General features: G+C 41.8%; 1 protein-coding gene across 1 annotated transcript in view; it reads left to right on the forward strand.

Annotated features, from left to right (window-relative positions):
* The window catches only part of FCHSD2 (FCH and double SH3 domains 2), a 120,236-nt gene that overhangs the window by 41,956 nt on the left and 55,316 nt on the right, over nt 1-22,964 (forward strand). The window contains exons 4-5 of the mRNA XM_082277343.1: nt 19,788-19,864; nt 20,980-21,124. Coding sequence (XP_082133469.1) covers nt 19,788-19,864; nt 20,980-21,124 — 222 coding nt within the window. The remainder of the gene's footprint in view (nt 1-19,787; nt 19,865-20,979; nt 21,125-22,964) is intronic.

The raw sequence follows: 22,964 nt of genomic DNA on the forward strand, positions 1-22,964 counted from the left end.
ACAATGAATTTCTTTTTCCCCTTCTCCCTATGACTTGTAGCAAAGGTTTTTTTCTGCACAGCTCTGAATAATATGCAAGGAGCATATTAAAAATATTTTAAGAATGAATAACTGACTTACCTGTGATGACTGGAAACTCAAACATGACTCACCTTGTAATGAGTCCAAAACTGTTATTTACCAGAACATCTTTGGTTTGCAGCAAAGAAACCTTTGAATGATGAATGGTAGCTCTATCTGTGTAGCTGTACAGAAAATATTGGGCTGGAGGCCTGCAGTGAAGCAAGGAGTTGACGAACGTGTGTTAAGTATATGCCAAATTAATCATATAATCCTATGCCAGAGAAGGAGAAAATGTGTTTTCTTTTAGGTATAATAATGATGGAAATAAGAAAAAGCAGTGATTTGGAACTGACTTTCGAAATATAATTTGTTACAATTTTTTATTACTGCCTCCTTTTCTTATTTTTTTAAGTGCCGTTTAATTTTTGGAAAAGGCTGAGGCTGATGTGAGTGCCTGTAAGGGCCTGTGTGGCACTGAGCTGGATGAGCATGAGCTGGAGCTGTCCCTGGCTGTGTAAATCACCAAGTGTCCTTTAATCCCATGGATTTGGCAAGGAATTGCAAAGGAGGAGGGGGAGGAATGTCTGTGTTACCACAAAATCATAAAATCATGGAATTGTTTGGATGGGAAGCAACCTTAAAGCTCATGGGCAGGGACACCTTCTGTTATGCCAGGTTGCTCCAAGCCCCATCCAAGCTGGCCTTGGACACTCCCAGGGATGGGGCAGCCACAATTTAGGGATGTACACCCGCTGATGTACCCGTGGGAAGAAACACAGTCCTGAGAGGGAAAGCGAAAGCAGCATTGTGGCATCTCAGTGATGGGATTTCTGGTCATGGTTATGGGAGTTTTGGGCAGGAAAAATGTCACGGGAGAAGACTGTGGGTTGGACTCTACTAAAGCAGGCTGGGTTTGTTCCCCCTTCAGTGAACAGTATTGTCTCTGTCCTCCTATTTATATCCTAAATGCTTTTTGTCCTTCCATCAATGTTGTGAATACCTGGAACAGAAGACCGGTAATAATTAGTCTCTAAAATCTACTGAATGAAAGAGCAGAACGATTAGTAAAATCCAATTATGTACCATCATATATTAAGCTGGTAGTGGTACTCTCAGACGCCAAAACCAATGGCATGGCCTGCAGGCATGCTTTAATTAAAGTAAGAAATGTGTATATTATTTTAGCCCTGCTTGTGCTCACTATTTTAACTCTCTTTGAAGTTCCTGATTATTTTCCTGAGCGAGTATAAAGTTCAGTCTCCGAATAAACCCCGTCCTGTAAAGGCTCATTGAATTGCACCTGACAGTGAACAAGGATTGGCAATCCAGAGGGAGTTTGCAGTAAATCAGGGAATGTTCCTGGGGCTGTCGAAGGCTTCCTCTCTCCCAGAGTTACCTCCAGAGCTTGAGCAAGTGTTGGCAGCAGCAAAGCTGAGAGCAACCAAAAAAGTGTCAGGGATGAAGATCTACGATAAGCACAGATGGAAGGAGCCAGATACAGGAAAGAAAACAAAGGAGCTGGGGGGTGGAATTTTGTCCCTGGTGAAAGAAGAAGTGAATGGTGAAGAGCTGTGGAACAGCATAAAAAATGAGATTATGGCAATGGCTGATGAAGTTTTGTGTTACCAGGCCAAGACAAAGAAATAGAGGTGGGAAGTGTTAGAAACTGAAGGGGGGAAAGAAAAAAAGAGATTGACGAGATCAACCAGACAGTTGGTGTTGAGAATGGAAATACAGAAATGCCTGGGTGGGGTAAGAAGGGGCAGGAGAGTGCATGGAGCAAAACTGAGTGGTATGGCAAGGTAAGAGAAGCCTGAAGTGGAGCAGTGGAATCAAAGATGTCAGTGCTGAAAGAGAAGTGATAATTGAGAACACAAAGTGGGAGGGTGAAAGATACTTGGAAGATGTACAGAGGGCCCAGAAGCCAACAGGTAGGCTGATCCCAGAGGAGATCCCTACAGGAAAGAGGGAGAGAGAACAGTGGAGTTACTGGAAATGCAAAGCACTCGGTATCTTGGCAGAAAAAGGGAGAATATGAATTCTGGGTGTCACAATAATCCTGGAGGAATTCCAGCCAAGCAGGAGACATGATAAAGGCTGTGTACATGTGATGAACACATGAGCAAGAGTCTCCACAATTAATTTGTAAATGCTGTGGAATGAGGAAAAGTAACAATAATATCACTGGTGGAAGGAGGATTTGATTAAATCACTTTAAAATAATGTCAGAAACTGCCCAAGAAATTCTTTTGAATTCAAGTTCAGTGTAAAGTTGTTGGGATCTGAATGGAAAAGAAGTGGCGATGGAAGTGGAGCCAAATTTCCATCAACTGGGAAAACAAAGCATGTGGACTTTGGAAACTTGCTTCAAGGATTAGGGGATGTTGAGGTGAAGCAAAAAGAAGCATAAAAAATTAAGTTCTGAAATGCTATACTTGTAAAATTAAAAAAAAAAGGCAACTGCCTCCTATATAAACTTTTATCTTTACTAACTGAAATTACAGGGCTGGAACAGGGTGAAAATCTGTGAAGCAAAGGAGGTGTTGGTCTTTAAATACGGATTATCCCTAAGACTGCTGCTTTAAATTGTATTCAGCAAACTTTGGGGCCCACTCTAACTTTGATGGATATGTCCTTTTTTGAGGAATGAGGGAAGATTTTAATTTGATTTCATTTTTATTTGAGCAAGACTGACCAGATTGTTATTTCTTATTTTAGTTTCCTGATACCAGCTGTAGAAACCTGATCCTTTAGTTCAGAGTCACAGACTGGAATGGGTTGGGAGGGACCTTGAATCCCATCCAGTTCCATCCCCCTGCCATGGGCAGGGACACCTTCCATTATCCCAGGCTGCTCCAAGCCCCATCCAGCCTGGCCTTGGACACTGCCAGGGATCCAGGGGCTGCCACAGCTTCTGCAGTAAAAGTAAGAATAAAGAATTGAGCTGTGGAGCTAAATCCTCAGCCTGTGTAGAAGTCAGTGCTAATGGCACGGGTTGTTTATCTGTGACAGCTCCTGACCCGTTAATGCTGCTCTGCATCCATTTAATACCTGGTGCTTTGTAGGAAGGGAAAGTTCTGCCCTTAGAATTATAATTAGTCACGCCTAACTTATAATTAATAAAGTTGCAGGCTGCTGGTTAGTTGGATCGTGTTCATTTGCCTGCGGTCTTCTTTGTGTCCTTCTGAGTCCTGGGATTCAGTGGGACGGCAGGAGAGCTGATTTGTCTAGATGAGTACATAGGTGGAAATTGGGAGAGGTGAAAAGCATTTGATGTAAAAATGGATGATTCAAGCCATAGGCTTTGAAGAAGTGTGCTTGAATTACAAGAAACATTCTAGTAGTTTTTAAGGATAAATTTTACCTCACTTTCATCAGTGTATTTTAGTAAAATATGTTAATAACCACTGGAGGACTGAAGTGGAGCAAATTCATTGTCTTAGATTCAAAAACATTTGTTTTTTACTTATTCTGTGACCAAGATGTGGAATTGGAAAAAACTCTGCCACAATCCGGGCTCCCAGATGACCAGATGACGTCCTGCCCATCTTCCCCGAACTTCCCGCTTGTGCCAGCGCTCCCACTGGAGCGGTGCATTACAGCTGAAGGAGAGCTGCCCTCTCTCAGCTGCTTTGTCCCGCGGCAGAATACAAGGAAAATGTAGAATAGTATGAAGAATACATTTCCTGGGCTCTGAACTCGGGCTCTGACCCCTGCTATCCGCGCTCCGTTAGGATCATTCCAGGCATCTCCCAGCTCGGCGCGGCCCGGAGAGGGGATGTGTTGCTATCTTCCGTTCACATTCCCTCCCTTCTTTCTCTTGGTTTGTTTTCCACATGACTGGGAAACAATTGCTTCTTCCACATGGAGCCCTTCTCCCATTCCTGGGAAAATAGCAGGGAATGGGGAGCATTTGCATAATCGTCTTTAGTGCTATTGTGGGCGGGCTTTGGATGCCGGCACGGAGTTGCAGACTGGCCACCTGTCCAGAACAAATGAACTTAGCTTTTGTATAACGTTATCTGGTTTTCCACAGTGTTATTTTTGTGTAATGAATAACTCGATTAAAATATTATAAAACCCCATCATTCAGTAAATGTTTGCGTTGGGTTTAAATCTGCCCTCGCAGGGGTGGGGAGGGGGACAGGGTTTCCTCTCTCTCTGTTAGCACAACTATATTTTCAAGCTGCCTCTGACATAGTTTTATAACTGCCTTTGTGAAATTATCTTCATGAATATTAATTAGGGGTGTGGGAAGAAAAAAAAAAAACCCCAGCCCCAAACCTCAAAATGATTTGCATTCATCCTTGTATAAATGATAGATTAAGTGTTGTCTAATGTTTTCTAATGGTCCATTTCACCTATGTAAAACAATTAATTAAACAATTGGACTCGTAGGGAAGGAAGAAGAGGAGGGTGCTGAGGACACCACCCCTGCCAGGGCTTCAGCACAAGAATTAAGCTTGTTCACTATTCACATATTTGACTTTTGCATGTCTCGGTGTTAGTCCTTGGTCTCTGGTACCCCTGTCACTGAAATCATAACAAACTAATTCTAATTTCTGCTTTTAAAGGGAAAAAAAGAGAAAATGTGTTCCTGTGTGCAGGTTTAGGGCTTTTGCCAGCCGAGGTGTGGGAAGGACAAACTCTGGGTGCCACAATTTTACTGCACCTCAACCTTTGCCCCAAGAGTGAGTTTCTATTGCTGCGTTATGAGAAAGCAAAACAAACACTTCCATACTATCTTTTGGCCATAAATAACATGGAGGTTAACCTGGACAGTAAGATTTCCATATTTCCCATTTTACTTTCATACCTGTATCTTTTATTGCCCCTATTAAAAAATAACTTGCCCAAGTTTGACCAAGTAATCGTTGCTAAATTACGAACCAGAGGGACGCGTTTTTATTCTTCCCCTGCGTTTCTCTCTCCCGGAGCAGTTAAAGGTAAGAGCTGCGTTGACCCAAAGCACGTTATTGTTATTTTAGCTGTGCTTTTGAGCCCTTCCTCAGCTCAGCAGTGGCCATGGCATTTCTGCTTTGCTGTTTGGTGGCAGCAGATAAGAGCATGGGAATTTCTGTGAGTCAGCAACTGCTCTTGCAATTACATTCCTGAGACAAGAGCATCCGCCATGGACATTGTCCTACCTCATTTGGCTTCTGTTTCATTCCTGATCCACGTGTCCCATGGATTGGGTCCAGAGCTCTTCCTGCTCTTTGACTCCCCTTAGCAGTCATTTGGGAATGCTCGTAGTGAACTCTGTACGTGACTATGATTGATTTGGTGTCAGTGGTATCAGCTTAGGAATATTATTTGAATTATTATGGAATTTGGTCTGGAAACTGCTCAGGAAGATGGCTGATGAGTCCCTCATATAGGTGTCAGTCAGTAGTGTTGGTTTAAAATAAGATGGGAATATCTGCCATGGATCTTTTGCCGAGGGAGAACATTAAAATCAGGCAGTTGTGTTTTGCTGGAATAAAAAATAATGTCATTATAGGCAGCAAGGAAAAAATACTGAATGTCTGCAAATTAAGAAGTTTAAAGCCAAGTCTTCCTACTTCAGCAGCTAAAATTTGCAGATCCCTTTTCATTTTGCGCAAATGGATGATTTGTAGATGTATTTGATAAAATTACGAGTGCTGTTATTATCACCCGGTTAAAAAAAAGAGCTATTTTGTCTGATTTGCAGTCCCTGCTAAGGTTTGTAAACCCTGAGCTGTTAAAGGTGTGTTTTGTCTGCCTGAAATGTGGTGTTTAAAACCCAGCAAGCTAGTGAATTGGAGAATGGGGGCATGTTGATGAACTGGACATTTATTTTTAATCTTCTGCTGTTTTTTTCCTGCTTTGCCTCTCTCTGCTGCAATAACTGGGAATTGATTTCACATTTTATACTCTCGCCCACTGAGTGAAGACCTGAAAGTTCTCTAATTCATAGCCTAAGTTTCTGATTTACAGTTGTGGATCAGAGCAGTGTTGATGGGAGCATTTCTCCAGATATGACTGAATTTGGAGGATTTAGAGTCGGGCTGTCGAGTGCAATCCGATCCTTTTCGCCATTACTTATTGATGAGGTTTCCTAGGTTTTCCAGTTGTCAGCTCGCTGTGGAGCTCCAAGATTTAGGATGTGATGTGGGTATGGGAATCTCACTCTTTGTTTTCTGATTAGGAGCCTGACCTCTGGTACCTCATTTTAACATTAGAGCGGACTCTGGTGAATAATGGTCTGTGTTGAAAGTGCATCCAGCTGGAATTGCGTCTTGGGATGGGGGTAGGGGGGACTGGAGTCTTTGGATGCCATCATGGAGCAATTAGACAAGCTACTTAATAATTTATAGCTTGCTGTCTTAAGGGTTGTAAGCGTTTTGACTGAAGAAGGTTTTGTTTAACATTTCAGGGCTCTCTCTGAGGCCGAGATTGAGCTTAGAAATGATTTTGCTTTGAAGAGTGGCCGAGAATCCAGAACCAGATGACTTTGTCATCTATTAATTAATGCTTTGTCTTGCTACCTAAATATAAGGGTTTGCTCAGATCTCTCAGAGCTGCGGTGTGTTGTGAATACAGAAAAACCTCTGGGAAGCAGAAAGCAAAGGACAGGACTTTTTTGCAAATCTTGTTGTTCTTAAATTCTTTTCTGTTGTGACTTGGTAACTTTTTAATGTTGTTTCACCTTAAATATTAAATATAATACTTAATTTAGTATAATATTTACAATAAATACAACATTATACTAGAAAAAAATGTTGTGCTGGGGAAGGGAGGAAAGCAATTGTATATCTACTAGATTTCAGTAATCGTGGTGTAATTTCAGTCTTCTTGGTGTTTATATGAGTGACTTAGAACTTATATAGACAGCTTCCAGCAAAATAACTTCTGGTAATTCAACATCTAACGGAATAGTGATATTCCCAATCTTTGGTATATCAAAGGAAGAAAAGCCCACCTGGGTTTTCAGGTGTGGGAGAATGAGGGGCTCTGCTTGCCTGGAAATGTACAAAGGCCAAGAACCAGAAATAAAGTGGACAGCTCCTCCTACAAAACACTGTCTGTAGGAACTGTTTCCACTGGCCCTCCTAGAAAAGTTACAAAATTAAAAAGCTAGGAGGCGTTTCTAATGATAGTCGTGTCAAGCATTTGTCTGGAGAAGAAAATATTTGTTAAATATGTTGCTGATATTCTTGGATGTGACTGTTTCATCTCCTGTCAGTGTGCAGCTGCTTTAGGTATATAAATATATATATAAATATATACTTAAATGTAATAAATATGTACATACAGACACTGGGAGATATTTTGATGACCAGATTCGATAGCTGGGGTTTTTTTGGCTTATTCCCGTTGTTGTAAGGATATTATTCAGGGTTTAGAACTGTATTTTCTTTCATGTTGCTTTGAATTCAATTCTGAAGAGTGGCACAGTTCCCTGAAATACAACGTGGATTCATTTTTCTCTACATTATTCTGTGTGTTCCCTTTTTGCCTTCAAACTCATCTGTTTTTCCAAGGACTCTTCACTTTGGGGGAGCTTCCTTGCACAGCATCTCTTACAGTACCAATGTTAAATGTAATAGTTTTCTCCTAAAAACAACTTACTTCTCCCTGCTCAGCCCGTGGGTGTGCTTAATAGAACCCTTTGGATAATATTATTTCTACTTTAAGAACTGAAGTATGCAGTTTTCCTCTTCCCTTCAGCTCATCTGCTTCATTTTTTAATAGGAATAATTTGTGGTTTGCTTGTGCAGGGCTATTCCTGTTGGAATAACCTTGTAGTTGCTAATACTTATCCATGGCAGTTGCAGATTTCTTTTTCCCCCTTGTATCTTTATAAACACAAGGATTAAAAATACTATCTACTGATCTCTGCAGAGTGAAAGCTGCTGTTCGATACAAGATAGAAATTTGCAGTACTCATCAGGGCTTGGCTTTGGGTACCTAATACTCAATGTACTGCAGTGTGAAATAGTGCAACTTCACGTAACTGCTGTGTAATCTTGGATTAAATTAAGGAGCTGATGTGCTGAGATCAGTGAGGTGGGGACTGACATGGTCTCATTCCCTCTTGGGCTCGCTTAATTTGCATTATGTTAATCTTTGCATATAATTTTTTGCATGAAACTTGAATAGTTGTTGTATTTGATTTTGGGAGGCTTTGGTCTCTGTCCTTCTGCCTGGTGTGATGTTACAGAGTGCTGACTATACCCAGGGCACTGGTGCTCCCAGAAACCACAGTAGAAAGATCTGCTGCAATCAGCATTTATCTAATTTAATTTGCTGATCTGAAACTATAATTGAGGACTTCCATTTATCGTTGTAGCAAAACCTTGTGCTACACAAGCTGGACAAAACCATCTGAGGTGTTGTCTCTTAACACTCGTGTGTGAAATACAAATCTGGTTCCAGGGAACTCATTTCAGTCCTGTGCTTGGCTAATTTTATCTTGAAATACGTTTGTTAGCAGCATAGACTTTGAATTTCAGGCTTCTCTGGTTTATTTTATTAATACATGATTCAGCTTGTGGCTTGAGAGCTTCCCTTGTAACTGTCAGTAAATACACAAATAAAAGATTGCCTTTGCTGTTTTACGGATAAGAACCCAAAATTTGGTCCAAATCATCTTAGTTTGCTAGGATTTGAGCCTTTGCTTTTTTATGGATAAGAACCCAAGCAAGTTGGTCCAAATAATCTTGGTTTGCGGATTTCAGTCTTCCCTTTTATTTTCCTGCTTTTTGTTTTTTTTGGGTCTGCCCTGGAAGTGGTTTGGGAATTTTCCCATTTTGGAAATAGAATAAGAGGACATTGCATGTCTCTGGTGAAAAATTAGCCCACAATCCTTTCAGAAAGCAGAACAATTATCAACACACCAATCTGAAGAGATGGCAGAGATTTTTGTACTTCTCTTCCCCTCTCAGCCTTGTTTGGAATAACCCCACACGAAGGACCCCGCGCTTCTCTGTGCCTTCATTTTCACCACGACAAAGCTTCATACAAACCCCACAAGGGCTGGGAAGGTTCTGACACAAAGTGAGAGGAGCCAGAAAGTGCCCAGTTCAGAGGAAATGCACCATATGCTTCCCAATCCCGAGCTGCCAAACTCAACCCCTTCCCTATTGTGTCGGCGCGGTAGAGACCAGATGGTTCCTTTCCCCCGGCGCCGGGCACTGGCTTTGCTCATTTGTTCTGTTTGTCTCATAATACCGAATCCATGAGTTTCACACGTGAAATAGATGTATAAATCTCTGCATAAAACCTTCCTCTGGGTGGACCTGTACTTAGCAAACGTTGAGCCTGAGTAAATCTGTGTTTTAAGCTCCCTAAGACAAGCTTTCGTTGTCCCTCTGTGTTTTCTGAGCTGAGATTGACTTGATGATTTTTTGTTTTTCTGAACTGCTCCTGTTAAATTCTTCTTAAATGAGCAGGAAGAAATTTCTTTTTCTTTTTTTTTTTTCATGTGAACAAAGTCAAACTGAGTTGGACTCCGATGCTCTTGGCAGCTCTTGTAGAGTTGGCTTGCCTTTTAACTTCAGAGAAAAATTGCTTTCTAATAGACTGTTTTTCCCCTTAGTGAGTGCTTTGGCACCTGTATCCTGAGTTGTGGAAGGCTTTCTATTTTTCTACAGATGTTTGAACATGAACACAACCTTTAACATCTTTACATTATTGCTGCCAGCTTTTCTGTCCTGTTGAAAATAGAGGTTTTTCCTAAAAAATAATATCCTTGATTTAAGGTCCTACCGTACCTGGAAACAGCAAATTTACCCTACAGAATGCTAGTAAAGGCACTTTAGGATGGCTAAGATATTACTTAAACTTGTTTTTACAAAAATTAATTAATATTGCTTGCATAACTGTGTTCTACAGCCTTAAATTTTGCTTTAAATCTCTGCTACTGTTTGATTTATGAAGGACAAAACAAACCCACAGCAAATCCCTAGAAATAGAAGGCAATACTTTACAAGTTCAGCCGAAGCAATGAGGATGTCACATCCTGTGTCCTATAGGATCTATGAGGTGTTAAGCAATGTGCTGTGCAGTAGGTGTTATTGTTGTTAAATTACTGCTTCAGGGTTCAAGTGGAGTCTTGGAAAGGTGGGAAATTTTCTGTGGTAAATTAAGGCAAATACAAAGGCTGCGATCCCTGGAAATCACTGGTGCATGTGAAAAGCTGGATGTAAGCTTTGGAGCCCCCTTGCTTGGCAGTGTTGGTATCCGTGATCTCCTTTAGACCCAGTTTAATTTTTAACAGTGTTTCTGGTGTGCTACATTCACCTGGGATCTTCTCACGGCACACTTTGTGTGCCTTCCCTGTACTGTGGACATTGTTTACTTTTTCCTATGGAAAAAAAAGCCCTCAAAGAGTTTTAGGATTTTCAGGGATATAAAATGGATTTGTTGTAATAGCTTCTTCCCAAAAACAAATCAAAACAAACCCAACAAAAACCAAACCAAATTCTCTTCCCTGTGCTGGCACTGCTGAGGCAGCTCCAATCCTGGGGGCAGTTTTGGGCTCCTCATGACAAGAAGGACCTGAAGGGGCTGGAGCGTGTCCAAGGAAGGGAATGGAGCTGTGGAAGGGGCTGGAGCCTCAGGAGCTGTTGAGGGAGCTGGGAAAGGGGCTCAGCCTGGAGCAAAGGAGGCTCAGGGGGGACCTTGTGGCTCTGCACAAGTCCCTGACAGGAGGGGCAGCCGGGGGGGGGTCGAGCTCTGCTCCCAGGGAACAGGGACAGGAGGAGAGGGAACGGCCTCAAATTGCTGGAAAGAACCTGTCCTTGGCCACATTTCTCCTGAAATTTTTTGAGGTTACCACTTTCTTCTGTATTTCCTTGCAGGACACAATCCCACCATTTTTTATGCTCTTCTATGAATGTGTATTCTTCCTAAAAACCACATAGCTGGAGTTCCCCTCACCCAGAAACAAATAAAGTATTTCTTCTTCTTTTTCTCTACTGAAATGATGAGTTCTCCAGTCCCTTTTCCTGCATCAAGTTTCAAGCTTTACTAACCAGAAGAATAATGTGGCTTTGGTGTCTGCTGACCTCGAATGTTGAAAATGTTATTAGGTACAACTGTGTTCTTACCTCTTCCTCCTCAAGCAAGCTGGCTGATCAATCCAGCTGTTTTATTTAGGAAGTCCAAACCTTTGTTTTCCATAACTGGATCATGGTGCCAAAATTCCTTGGCAGATGGAAGCATGCACACTTGTCTCTCTGGTTTCCAGGGAGCACTTGGGTTGTTTTTTCAGCTGGAAGAATTGTCCAGCCAAGATGAATCATCTTCATTTGTTTTTTAGAAATTCAGGTCTCTTGGTCTTCTACCCTTGACATTTGTTAACTGTACTTGTAGTGCAGATTTAGTGGTTCAGAACAAACCCAGACTGTCAGGTGAGGGATTAAATTCTCTGGTTGTGTAGTGTTTGGGCTGCATTGACTCATTTTACTGATCTGAGCATAACTAGGTGAGCAGTGGCAAACCTTTCCTGATAAAATCATGGAATGGGTTGGGTTGGGAGAGACCTTAAGCTCACTGCCATCAAGGACAAGTTTCTTGCAGCAAATGGACTAGTTGAAATCACTGGTGGTGCTTGTGGGGTGGGTTGAGGCATTGTGGTGCTGTGGTGGGACCAATGACACTTGGAATGTGTGACCATAGCATCCCAGAATTTCTTTTCCATGCCAGTGTGTGTTTCCTGAGATACTTGAGGAAAAGGTGCTTTGCTGGTTGGTCTCAAACTGCATAAGTTAATAAATAAAAAGCTGTAGAAACAGACTGGCTGTGCACAATTTTTATTATCATCTTCTGTTAGAGGGGTTGATTTCAGCGGGGCTAGAAGTAGACTTTTAGGGGTTACTGTTGAATGTAATGGACAAGAAATACGAATTAAATAATTATTTAATTAATAAGTAGTGAATTTTGAATAGTGGTAATGCTTTCCAGAGCAAAATTTGTTCATATAAACTTTGCCAGACAGACAAAATGTACTCATCTCCTTAAAAATATGGCATTGTGTTTTCAGGCTGGTTTTTATTTTACCCCATATTATGATGTGCCCAGTTAAACTTATACCAAAAACTGCCTTAATTGCGAGTGCCTTATTCTAAAGATAGACCCAAGCTCAGCAGCTAATTACCAAATTCAAAATTAATTTTAAAACTTCAACATGATAAACTTCAGAGCCATAACACTTCCACTGTTATAAACTGATCAATAAATATTACGTGAACAACAACCAGTTTCAGTTATCTGCCAGGTGTTTTAGGGTGGGAAAAAAATCAGCTTTGTGCTCCATAGAGCAGGAGCTGTGTCAGTGCTTTGTAATCATGTGAACCTTTAATTAAGACGTTCCCACAGATTAGGAAACGCCGACCTGCCAGAGACACTTCCAGGGAATAACACAGAGCAGCTCCAGTGGCAGCACTGTGGAGAATGAAACAAATTCAGAAAGGTTTCTCCCAGAATAGTAAATACTTAAAAATGGAATCCACCTGGATGGCATTATTTTTAAAAACCCTACACATGCTGTGGTTTATTAATTATGGTCACTATTAATTATGGTTTATTATTACGGTCAGTGCCAAGTCCCACAGTGAGGATGAGAGCACAACAGTGTTGCAGCCCCAGCTTGCTGATCTTAAATACATTTTTTGTAGCTGTTTGACTCTGAAATGAGATAGAGAGGTCACTCACCAGCCCCAGTTTTAGCCTGACTTTCCCTTTGTAGCTCTTCCAGTGCTTCCCTGCTGTTGGAACTGCTTCAGGAGTTTTGAACTGGTTCCGTGAGACAAGTGAACTGGTTAATAAGGATTTTTAATCCTTAGGTCAGACTTTGCCTATGAGATCCTATCCTGATCCTTCTGTTTAGTAGAGCGAGCAGTGGCTGCACAGTGTTCTGCAGCCAAAAAATACTGTGAAGGTGAGATTTTTGCCATCCTTCATCAGCCAGCCAAGATCTGAATTACGGGACATTTGGAGTTTAATGCTACACTTGTCACACATTACAAAGCTGGGAAGTGTCTGGTTTTGGTCTCACTCAGCAAAACAGAACTTGTGGAGGTCATTATGGGGAAGGTGAGAGTTTGAGAAGCTACACTGTTTTTTTGGTCCTGACTGGGGCTTTGCTTTTTCCCAAGGCTCTGATCATGATCTTGTGGTCTGTGTTTCTGTCCAGCAGCACAGAGCTCCCATTTGGATGGGGGGAAGGAGCTTATCAGCATTCCAGGAGTCCTTAGAGCCAGTTTGGTGCTTGTTGAAAGTGATACTTCTCAGCAGTTCAAACAGAGAACAAAAATCCCTTGACCTCACAGCAGCACTGGTTAAAACCCCACAGAAGATCCTTCAGACTGGTATTAAAAGGATGCTCTTGGCTGGCATTCCTTAAACCAGCAGGAAATGGTGGTGAGGAGGTGGCAGATGTGTCCCCCATCTGCTGCTCCAGCTGAGGTGTGTGGGGGCAGCTGGTGTGAGACAGAAGGATGTAGCATCAGTGTCCCCGAGCAGGGCAGACTGGGGGGTCCAGCCCGTGTGCAGGTGGTTCCTCTTGTGAGGGAATGGCACAAGTGCTGGTTTGTCATCACTCCCACGTGTGGGGTTGGGTGGTGTTTTGCATTTGTGTCTGAGAAACTTCACTTTGAATTAACGCTGGCAAGCAGACCTGGTCATGGAGAAAAACAGGTGGTTTGCCATGACTTCACTCTCTTCAGTCTTTTAATATCAGGAAGGGATCTTAAAAACCACCCCATTCAAACTCCCCTGCCCTGGGCAGGGACACCTTCCACTGTCCTAGGGTGCTTCAAGCCCCGATGTCCAGCCTGGCCTTGGGCACTGCCAGGGATCCAGGGGCAGCCACAGCTGCTCTGGGCGCCCTGTGCCACGGCCTCAGCACCCTCCCAGGGACCAATTCCTTTCCGATATCCCATCCATCCCTCCCCTCTGGCAGTGGGAAGCCATTCCCCCTTGTCCTGTCATTGCCCCGACCCGTGTATAGAACCTTGCACTTGGCCTTGTGGAACCTCATAAATTTCCCTATTTTTAGCTTTAGAAGATCTGTCTAAAGATCAAGGTCCAAAGTTGTTTGAAGTTTACCTAAAAGTTAAAAATTAATTCAGCCAAAAATTGCATTGTCTAGTGCAGTGGGGTGGAAAAGAAATGTGGTTTATATGGAGCTGTGTAAAGCAGTGGTTCCCCATCCGATATGCGATCCAGGACTTTGGTTTATCTATTAGGAATGGGATTTGCTCAGGAAACAGAGACTTTTGAACTGAAAGGCAAACAAACTTCTTTGCCAGAGCTGCTGATGTGCCTTTGGCTCCAGGGAGAAGTGATGTGGTGGAAACCTCCTGATATCTTGTAGTACAGCCTGAGGCTCTGCCCCTTCCTGAGGTTTTCTAACAGTTTCATAGGGACTTAAAGAAAGCCAGCTCTGAAAAAGAACTCTGAGTTTATGTAGAACAGTTTCACAATCTAGGAAAAGTTACTTCACGTATGAGAGTGATTTTAGATGGTTTAAACAGGAGCTACTTGTATTTTGAAGACTAAAAGCAATCTTCAGCCGTTTTCCGACTTTCATGCTCAAAGATGGGGGGAATTTTGCTCAGACTTCTTCACTTGGTGCCTGGAAAGCTGGGGGATTTTTATTTGTTTGGAGTATTGTACCTCCTCAGGGTTTGTGGGGCTAAGAATTATAAGAAGAGAGTCCCTAAACTTCAGGCTGCCTGAAATACACTCACTGAATAAATACTCACTGGGCGGTGCAGTGAGAGCATCAGCGCAGACATTTTTTAAGGAGTCATTTAGCAAAAGGTCTTAAAAACGACCTGGAATGTTTCCAAATGGCAGCATATCCCTAGTATAGCAATTTAAAATATGTAATTTAGAAAGTGAAAATAATTTCTCCCCGTGAATGCTTAGCTTGCTTGGTGTAACTGGATTTATTCTGGGTTGTAACCTGCTCAGAGATGGAAGTACCTGTGATGAAGTTATGGCCATGGTGCCACGTCATGGAGATCACAATTACTTTTTTCTGATGCCTGAAATCCTAAAATTTGGAAGCCAAAGACAGGAGAATTTGGAGAAAAAGCAGTTGGAAGCTTAGTGAGGTATGGTTTTATTGCTTAAAATCTGTCAGGGTACTCATAATAAGGGAGACATAATAAGGCAGAGAAAGAAACTTCCAACATTGGTTTGTGCCAAGTAATACAGAATATGAATCCCTAGGTTAGCTATGGATCCTGGCCTGATGAAAGGTCAGGAATATAATAGGTTAGAGGATATTTTGATGAATAAATCTGAATTGGCTCTAGGTCTAGTCAGCTTGGCTGCAGTGGATTTATCCTCTGATCATTTCCTGTCTTAGCGCTCTGAGTGTTGTCTTTGAAAACTGTGAAACCTTTGGAAAAAAGGAACCAACTTAGTGCCAGGGTTTTTTAAAAGGAGTGCTGAGAGAGGAAAAGTTAAATTATATTTCATTCAGGTTGTTTGGAGAGAATTAAGATGGTGCAAATGAAGCAACAGTTTTAACAAATGAACAAAGTGAATGAGAAGAGCTTTGACATTTCCTTTGCTAAACCTGATTGCAGGAGTGCCTGAGGTGATATTTAACTGCTGTACATGAATTTTTTAGCTTCCCGCTTTGTTTTCTTTGCTTTCTTGTCATGCTTCAAACATCTGAAAATGAAAAGAGAAAGGAAGCAGCTTGGAACAAAATTGTGAATGAATGAAAGAATGAAACCCCGTATTTTCTGGAACTGGAGTCACCTAATGGTAGGAAGGAATATCCGTCCCATCTTCAGGAAGGAGAAGCAGCATGGTCAGGGATGCAGCTTTACCTTAGATAACCAGCCTTTCCTAATGTTTCCAGGGAATTTTGCAATTGATGCTGCAGGCACAGGGAAACCTCTTTTATCTCTCATTTGACCGTGTTAAGGGCAGTGCAGATGAACACTCAGGGCACCTTTTGGAAAGTACCAGGATGCCCTGGAGAAGTCCATGTGCTGCCTGTTCCAGGGACTGTTTTCATTTCCATTTGTGCTGCAGCAGCGCTTCGGTCACGGTGCTGCTACCGAGGGCCCTGTGTGAGCTCCCAGCAAAATAACTGTGTCTGACAGAGCTTGTGTTGGCAGCTTGGGATGCAAATAGAGCCACGTCACATCCTGCCTGGCATCCCTGCCTGAGTCTCTTCATTCTCATTAAACTGTTATTGAACCTAGCCCTGGTAAATAAAATATCACTTGAAATAATCACAGTAAAAACTGTCTCAGGCTTTAGTGCTGGTACTGAATGGTTCTGCTGTATTCAGGAACCAGAGTCCTCCCCTCACAGGCTGCATTGCATGCTCCCTCCTTCCTGTCCAAATGTTTCCAAGAGATGGGCATGGGCATAAAATCTGTTCCAAGTTACTCTTCAAGCTTGTGAGGAAAACATCTGTGTGATTGATGAAGCTGCCTCCTGAATTTTGGACCCCGAGTAGCTGTGTTTGACTGAGTCAGGCTCCCTGAAGTCATGTCAGATCTCACTGCTTTAAGAAAAAAAGCTGAGGGCATCAGGGAAGCACCTGAAATGTCTTGATTTGGATACATCTCATTTCTTCATTTTTGTAGTAGACGCATTCTTCAAGATGTAGGCATCTTGCATTTTGGTTGTGTGTGGGGTTTTTCTCCTTTCTTTTTTTGGAGGAGTCTCTGTGTATGCCAATTTCCCTTCATCCTCAGCCAGTCCTCACAGATTACTTCGTTCATTTCACAGAATATTCTGAGCTGGAAGGCACCCACAAGGATCATCAGTGAACGACCCATGCAGTCTTACTCTCCTACGGCTAAAAATATGGGTTTGAAAATATCTGAGATCAGTCAAAAGGCTGTTTTTACAGCAGCAGGAGAGTCTTGGTGTAGCTGTCAAATTTATTTTGGAAGAAGCAGCAGTACTGAAATAAAACAGAATTTTTCACAGTGCCTGCACTTCACAATAATGACAATGGTACAACATTGCCAACGCTTTTTTCCCCATTTAAAAGTAAAACAAAGCAAAGCTCTCTTGCACATAAGCAATGGATGGGTCTGATAATAAGAATTTATACATAATAAAACTGGTACTTTTTCGTGCTGCTGATGGAGAGTGTTAATTTGCAGCTGTTGATTGGTAAAAGTGGCTTCCACACTTTGTGAAATCAGTTTAATTGGGAGTAACCTTGCTTTTCCCACAGAAGAAACGAAATAAAGAGAGATACTAAAATCTCTCACTTGTGGAGTGTTTGCCTGCTAGAATAAGACTTAGCAAACAAAATAATGCTATTTATTAAAAAAAAAACCCAACCCATGCCAGAAAGCTGCTGTGATAACGAGAAGGGATCAAAATATGATGCAAGATATTGAAACCACCTAAATGAAAAGCAGCACTGACTTTACCTGCTTGATAGTCCCAAAACTCAGTGTTACATCAGCTGTGTCTGTCATGCTTTCTGCTATCAATAATAGGTTTTTTGGGCACCTGGCTGTCACCAGCACCTCTCAATTATTATTACAGATAAAAACTTTACAACTGCTTTGGAAAGTATCGTTAATACGACTTTTAAAAAGTCTTCTAACAATGATCTTTTAATTTGGGCCATCTCCCTCTTTCCTTTTCTAGTGGTAGTTCCTTTTGTAAGTATTATAGCAATTATTTTACATTTTTTTCCTCTCCAATAGCTGTCACAACTGGCTTTATTAGAAAAGATCAGTAAATAGACTTGAGGTCAGGTCTGGTGATAGGGGAACATCAAGTAGGAGCTGCAGCCCTGGGAAATACAAATCTGAGTGTATGTGAAATTGTGCTGATTTTTTCCTGGATGCCAGAGCTCCAGGAGTGTTTGGACAACGTTCCTGGGCACAGGGTGGGATTGTTGGAGGGCCAGGAGTTGGACTTTGTGGTCCTGTGAGTCCCTTCCAACTCAGGATGTTCCATGATTCTTTTATCCTCACTAATACTTCGCCCTCTTGAGTGGTTTTGGTGCTGGTGGTTCAGTTTGGAAATAAATGGTTAATCCCTCTGGGTTTATGGTCTATTTGCTGACATCAGTGGTAGGATTTCTGTGAGAAAAAATAGCTTTATTTATCCCTCTTGTGACTTTTTTTGCGTCTTAATTTTGGCAGAGCTTGTCCTCAGCTGCCAGCGAGCTTTTTTTCCTGTTTGCAAATGTTTGTTCAGCATCTTGAGGCAGATCTCGTAGTGGAGTCTGAGGCAGAACGGGTGGAAACACGAAAGTAGCACCAGGTGGAGGTATCTCATAAAGCTCCAAATCTCATCACAAATTGCTCTGCCAGGGTTAAAGGAAATGTTATTTTTCGTTTTATCTGGGATTTTTTAACAGCTACCTAATGGAATTTGTGTGGGTTTTTTTAAATATGGAGGAGCATGACTGCTGCTAATGATCTATTAGCAACATTTAATTTTTATGTCTGAACACATCGATCAAATCATAGGTCAGTAATAAATTTTTACTGTTGTGTGGGCTGGTGTGACATGAATAAAATCTTGTGCTGTTTGAGCTACTACTGATATTTTTTCTAGGAGTAATTAAAAGGTTGTTGCATCTTAAACATGGTGAGAAAAGTGTAAATAAATAACACTGGGTCATGCCTCTCGTTGAGTGGGTGAGAGGCAAAGGTGTCTCACCTCAGGCTCTTCCTCAGGATTGCTGTGCCAAAATACTGTGCTGTGCCTGGGGGGTTGATTCCTAGCTGGAAAGGGAATTTTCACCCAAGTCTCCCACTTCTTTGCTGTGTGGACTAACATGCAAAAGCTGGAGGGTGTTTCTGTGGTGATGAAGAGTCACAGGTTGGTTTAGGCTGGAAAGGATCTTCAAGGTCTTCGAGTCCAACCATTCCCCCAGCAGTAACCCATGTCCCCGAGTGCCACATCCACAGAGCTCTTAAATCCTTCAGGGATGGGGGATCCCCACTGTCCTGGGCAGCTGTGCTGTCCTTTTCCGTATGGGGAAGGAATTTTCTCCAATCCAACCTAAACCTCCTCTGAGGCACCCTCAGATCTTCTCAGAGCCCCTCTGCCCCAGCCTGGAGTATTCCATGGGGTTGTGGTTCCCCAGCAGGAGCCCAAACCCAGGAATGCTGCTCAGTGTTCATGAACTCCAGCTCCATGATTTCCACAGTGGTGGGACCCAACTCCAAAGTGATATGGTGAGGAAAATGGGATCAGCAGCCAGAGGAGGGGTCAGTGTGTCAGCAGCTCCCCTTCTCTGTGTGGTTGTAAATGAAATCCTGCTGCTTTCTGACCTTGAAAATGAAAATGTTGTTACTGATTTTCTGAGGCCGTGCAAAATGAAACACAGAGACTGAAGGGTGCAATTAACATTAATAATTAAAGATGAGCTGCATTTGTCAATCTCTTGTGTGGTGTAATCCTCTGAGTAATGGGCTCCTCCTGGGAACAGCAGAGCTCCTGCAGCCTTGGATGATCCAAGCTGGGCATGTCAGCGTGGGCTCATAGATGAGCAGATATTTCCTGGATTCTGGGAGCCCCCTGTCTTCATCCAGGGAAATGGAAATCGGGGTTCTCAGAGCTGGGACAAGTTCAGCCCTTTCCCTTCCAACACTCCCACCTCTGATTCTGCTGCTGTGCATTTGCTGGAGCTGTAGATTGTTTGCTTCTTTGGGTTTTCATTTGTCTGGTGTAAGAGCAGAAATGTTCTTTTAATCACATTTTTTTTAAAAACTTTTTTTCCCCCCTTCTTTTAACAGAGCATTCAGAAGCTGGCTAGCCAATACTTAAAGAAGGACTGGCTTGGAATAAGAGCTGAGGAACGAAGTGATTATAGGTAATTTACCAGTTGAATATCTCAAAATTGCTGTATTTATCATTTCAACTTGTGTCATTATTTTACTTAACAATGAACCACTGCTTTTCTGTAGTTAATTTTTCTTTTTCCATTGTAGTAGAGCATTGTCAGTTAAAAAAGATGCTTTGTTTTCCTGAGATAAGTCTTAAATAGATGTTTATGACTTGAATATTTAGGAACATGGGAGAAACAAAACAGCTTGACAGGACAGCTGTAATTTGCATGTATTTGGGTATTAATGCTTGTATCTGAATATAGATTTTAGTAAATAACTTTAAGGTTAGAGGGATAAGTGTGTGGATTGTTTCATAGGAAAAGACAGGAAGAGATTTCATTTTAAGAGGCTGTTCTTTGTGAAGATTAAATCTGACAGCCGGGAGGAGGCAGAGCAAGAGACAGTTGTTTACAAAACTTTATTTCATTAACATGAAAGGTGGATAAAACATGAAACCAGAAATAACTCAGTTGCTGAAAGCCTTTGAGCAGCACCTCCTAAATATTTGGAATAAGCTTTCAGATGCTTTGTTTTTATGTCTTCTTTGTGTTCTGACAAGTTTTATTTCAAACAGGAAGAAATTGACCTATTTGTGTTCGGGACTTTCAGCACCCTCACATCGTTTGTGTGTTTAGGAAGAAATAAACTGAATTATCATCTCAAGTGTACATAAAACTCCCATAACACCCAACCCCTTCTACCTGCAGCTTGTTCCCTTCCATGCCACGAGATCCCACAGTGCCCAGAGATCTTCTCCAAACCCTTGCCCATCACCAAGTGCTGAACCCAAAGTTTTTGGCAAAAAGTTGAATCATGAGATAGGAACAGGCAGGAAAATCTTTATTTTTGGTACAACTTCCATTAAAATTTTTGTTATAAGTGGAGATATTTGCTAGTTCAGCCTAAAGGGTTGTGCTTTAGATTTAGTTTTAAAAGCAGTCCTTGGAAAAATGCTGCTGCTGCAGAAACCAACCCAAGAGCTGGATTCTGATCCTTGTGGAGGATCCTTCCAATTCAGGAGATTCTGTAAATCTGAATTTTCAATGGAATGACCTCCCTTTCTTCCTTCCCACACCCTCTCTGTGTTTCATTATTTTAGGAGCATGTACTCAGTTTGGAAATCACTCTTAGAAGGCACTGTGCAGGTGGCCCAGTCCCGACTCAATATCTGTGAGAACTATAAAAACTTAATTTCTGAACCAGCCAGGAGTGTGCGGTGCTTTAAGGAGCAGCAGCTGAAGAAGGTATTTGTGCTTTAACAAAATCTTTATACTTTTCGTCATTTTTATCGAGGGGAAAAAATGGTTTTTAGAAGTCTTTTAGTGTGACACTTATAAAACACGTGTACTCTTCATGTCATAGGTGTAAATATCCAGCTTGTGAGAGAGGGATCCAATTTCTGAGCTGTTAGCCCACATTATACCTGCTTGGAAATGAGTCTTTTAAAAATGTGATACTCAGTGGGTCCAACATGTCTCAGCAAATCTGGCGTTGTGCTGTAGAAATTCTGTTGGATTTGGTTTGCAGTGACAATTGCAAGTGGTTTTTGTTAGAAAAAGTTCTGATTTTAAGAAAAGATCCATCTGAAACCTGAAGGAAAGGCTTGAGCAATCTGCAGGATGGAGAGTAGAGATTGTCCAGCCACGTCCTGTAACAGTATCACAAATAAGTGCTCCAAAAGCTGCTTTAATTATCTGTTTAATTATCTGTAATTATCCTAGTAGAGAAAATAGTGTAGTTCCAGTGAGCTGGATATTAATTTAATTGCTTGTTGCATTTGAGAGTCCTTTATGAGGGTGGGGAGGCCCTGGCACAGGGTGCCCAGAGAAGCTGTGGCTGCCCCTGGATCCCTGGAAGTGCCCAAGGCCAGGCTGGACGGCGCTTGGAGCAACCTGGGATAGTGGGAGGTGTCCCTTGAATGACCAGAAAAACCCCCAAACAACAATCATTTTAGCTTTGCTTGTTAGAAAGTGACAGCAGAGACCCAGAATGTACCCAGTTCTGTGTTCTAGAGTAGTATTTTGTAAAATGCTTGGTTACAAATTTAAATAGATGTTCGTGTAATGTGAGCTTTCTGTTTCTGAACAAATTATTCTACAGCTCTTAGAAACATGTGCAATACCTGTTTTGTGAGGGAAAAATTAACTTTGTTAATGCTGTTTTGTTGTCCTGTGAATTTTATTTTCATGTGAAGCTTTCCAAACAATGCTGTGGCAATTTTATAACATTCTTACTGGGTAAATAATCTTATTTCATTCTTCTGCAAGTGGCGATAGCTCAGTGTTTATGAGGCAGCAGTAGAAGTGGGATCTTTAAATTTCTAAAAGTCATAGAAGTTCCTTTATTCCTGCACTTTGGAATCAGCAGAACAAGTTATTACAAATATCAGGGCAGTATTTTGGTTCACAGTGATAACATGCTTTTCCTTCAACATGGAATTATCATCCACTTGGTGGGATTAATTTTCCTCCACAACCAGTTTATTGTTTTACACAGGGCAGTCTCTCACCCTTCCCTTTGAATTCCCAAACAGATAAACAATGGACAGAGAGATAATTGTTCTGACCTCCATCCAGACAAAAGCTTATCAAAATAAAAATTCAGTCAGCAAAATACTAGTAAGGTTACATTGGAATATACATCTAAAGTGGCATCCAGTCTCCTGACAGTTCTTTATCCTACAGGGATGCAAACCAAGATTATTTATCTCTCTCAAATGATCTTTTTAACAACTGGGGTTATTTGATATTTTAATTTTTTGATGCTGGCAGGAGATTTTGGGGATCAAAATCCCCACTGATGTTGCAAAACCCCAGTCCTTTTCACAGGCTTTTAGGTCTTAGTCAGCTGTGCATTATATACAGATTTTTTTACCTTTTATTTTTCAGTCATGCACGCAGAGGTTTCCAAAAATCCCGATCGTGCCTTCCACCACTCCCCAAACCAGCCTCCAGGGAATGCACCCTCTGGAGCCCATTGCTTTATTGGTCTGCACACATCAAGCAGTGACTTTAGTGTGAATTCTTCTGTACTTCATAGCAATTTGACAGCTCCAGGGAGAGCAGGATTGTGTGGTGAGAGGAC

Source organism: Coloeus monedula (genome assembly GCF_965178545.1).
Source record: "Coloeus monedula genome assembly, chromosome: 3".
Classification (NCBI taxonomy): Eukaryota; Metazoa; Chordata; class Aves; order Passeriformes; family Corvidae; genus Coloeus; species Coloeus monedula.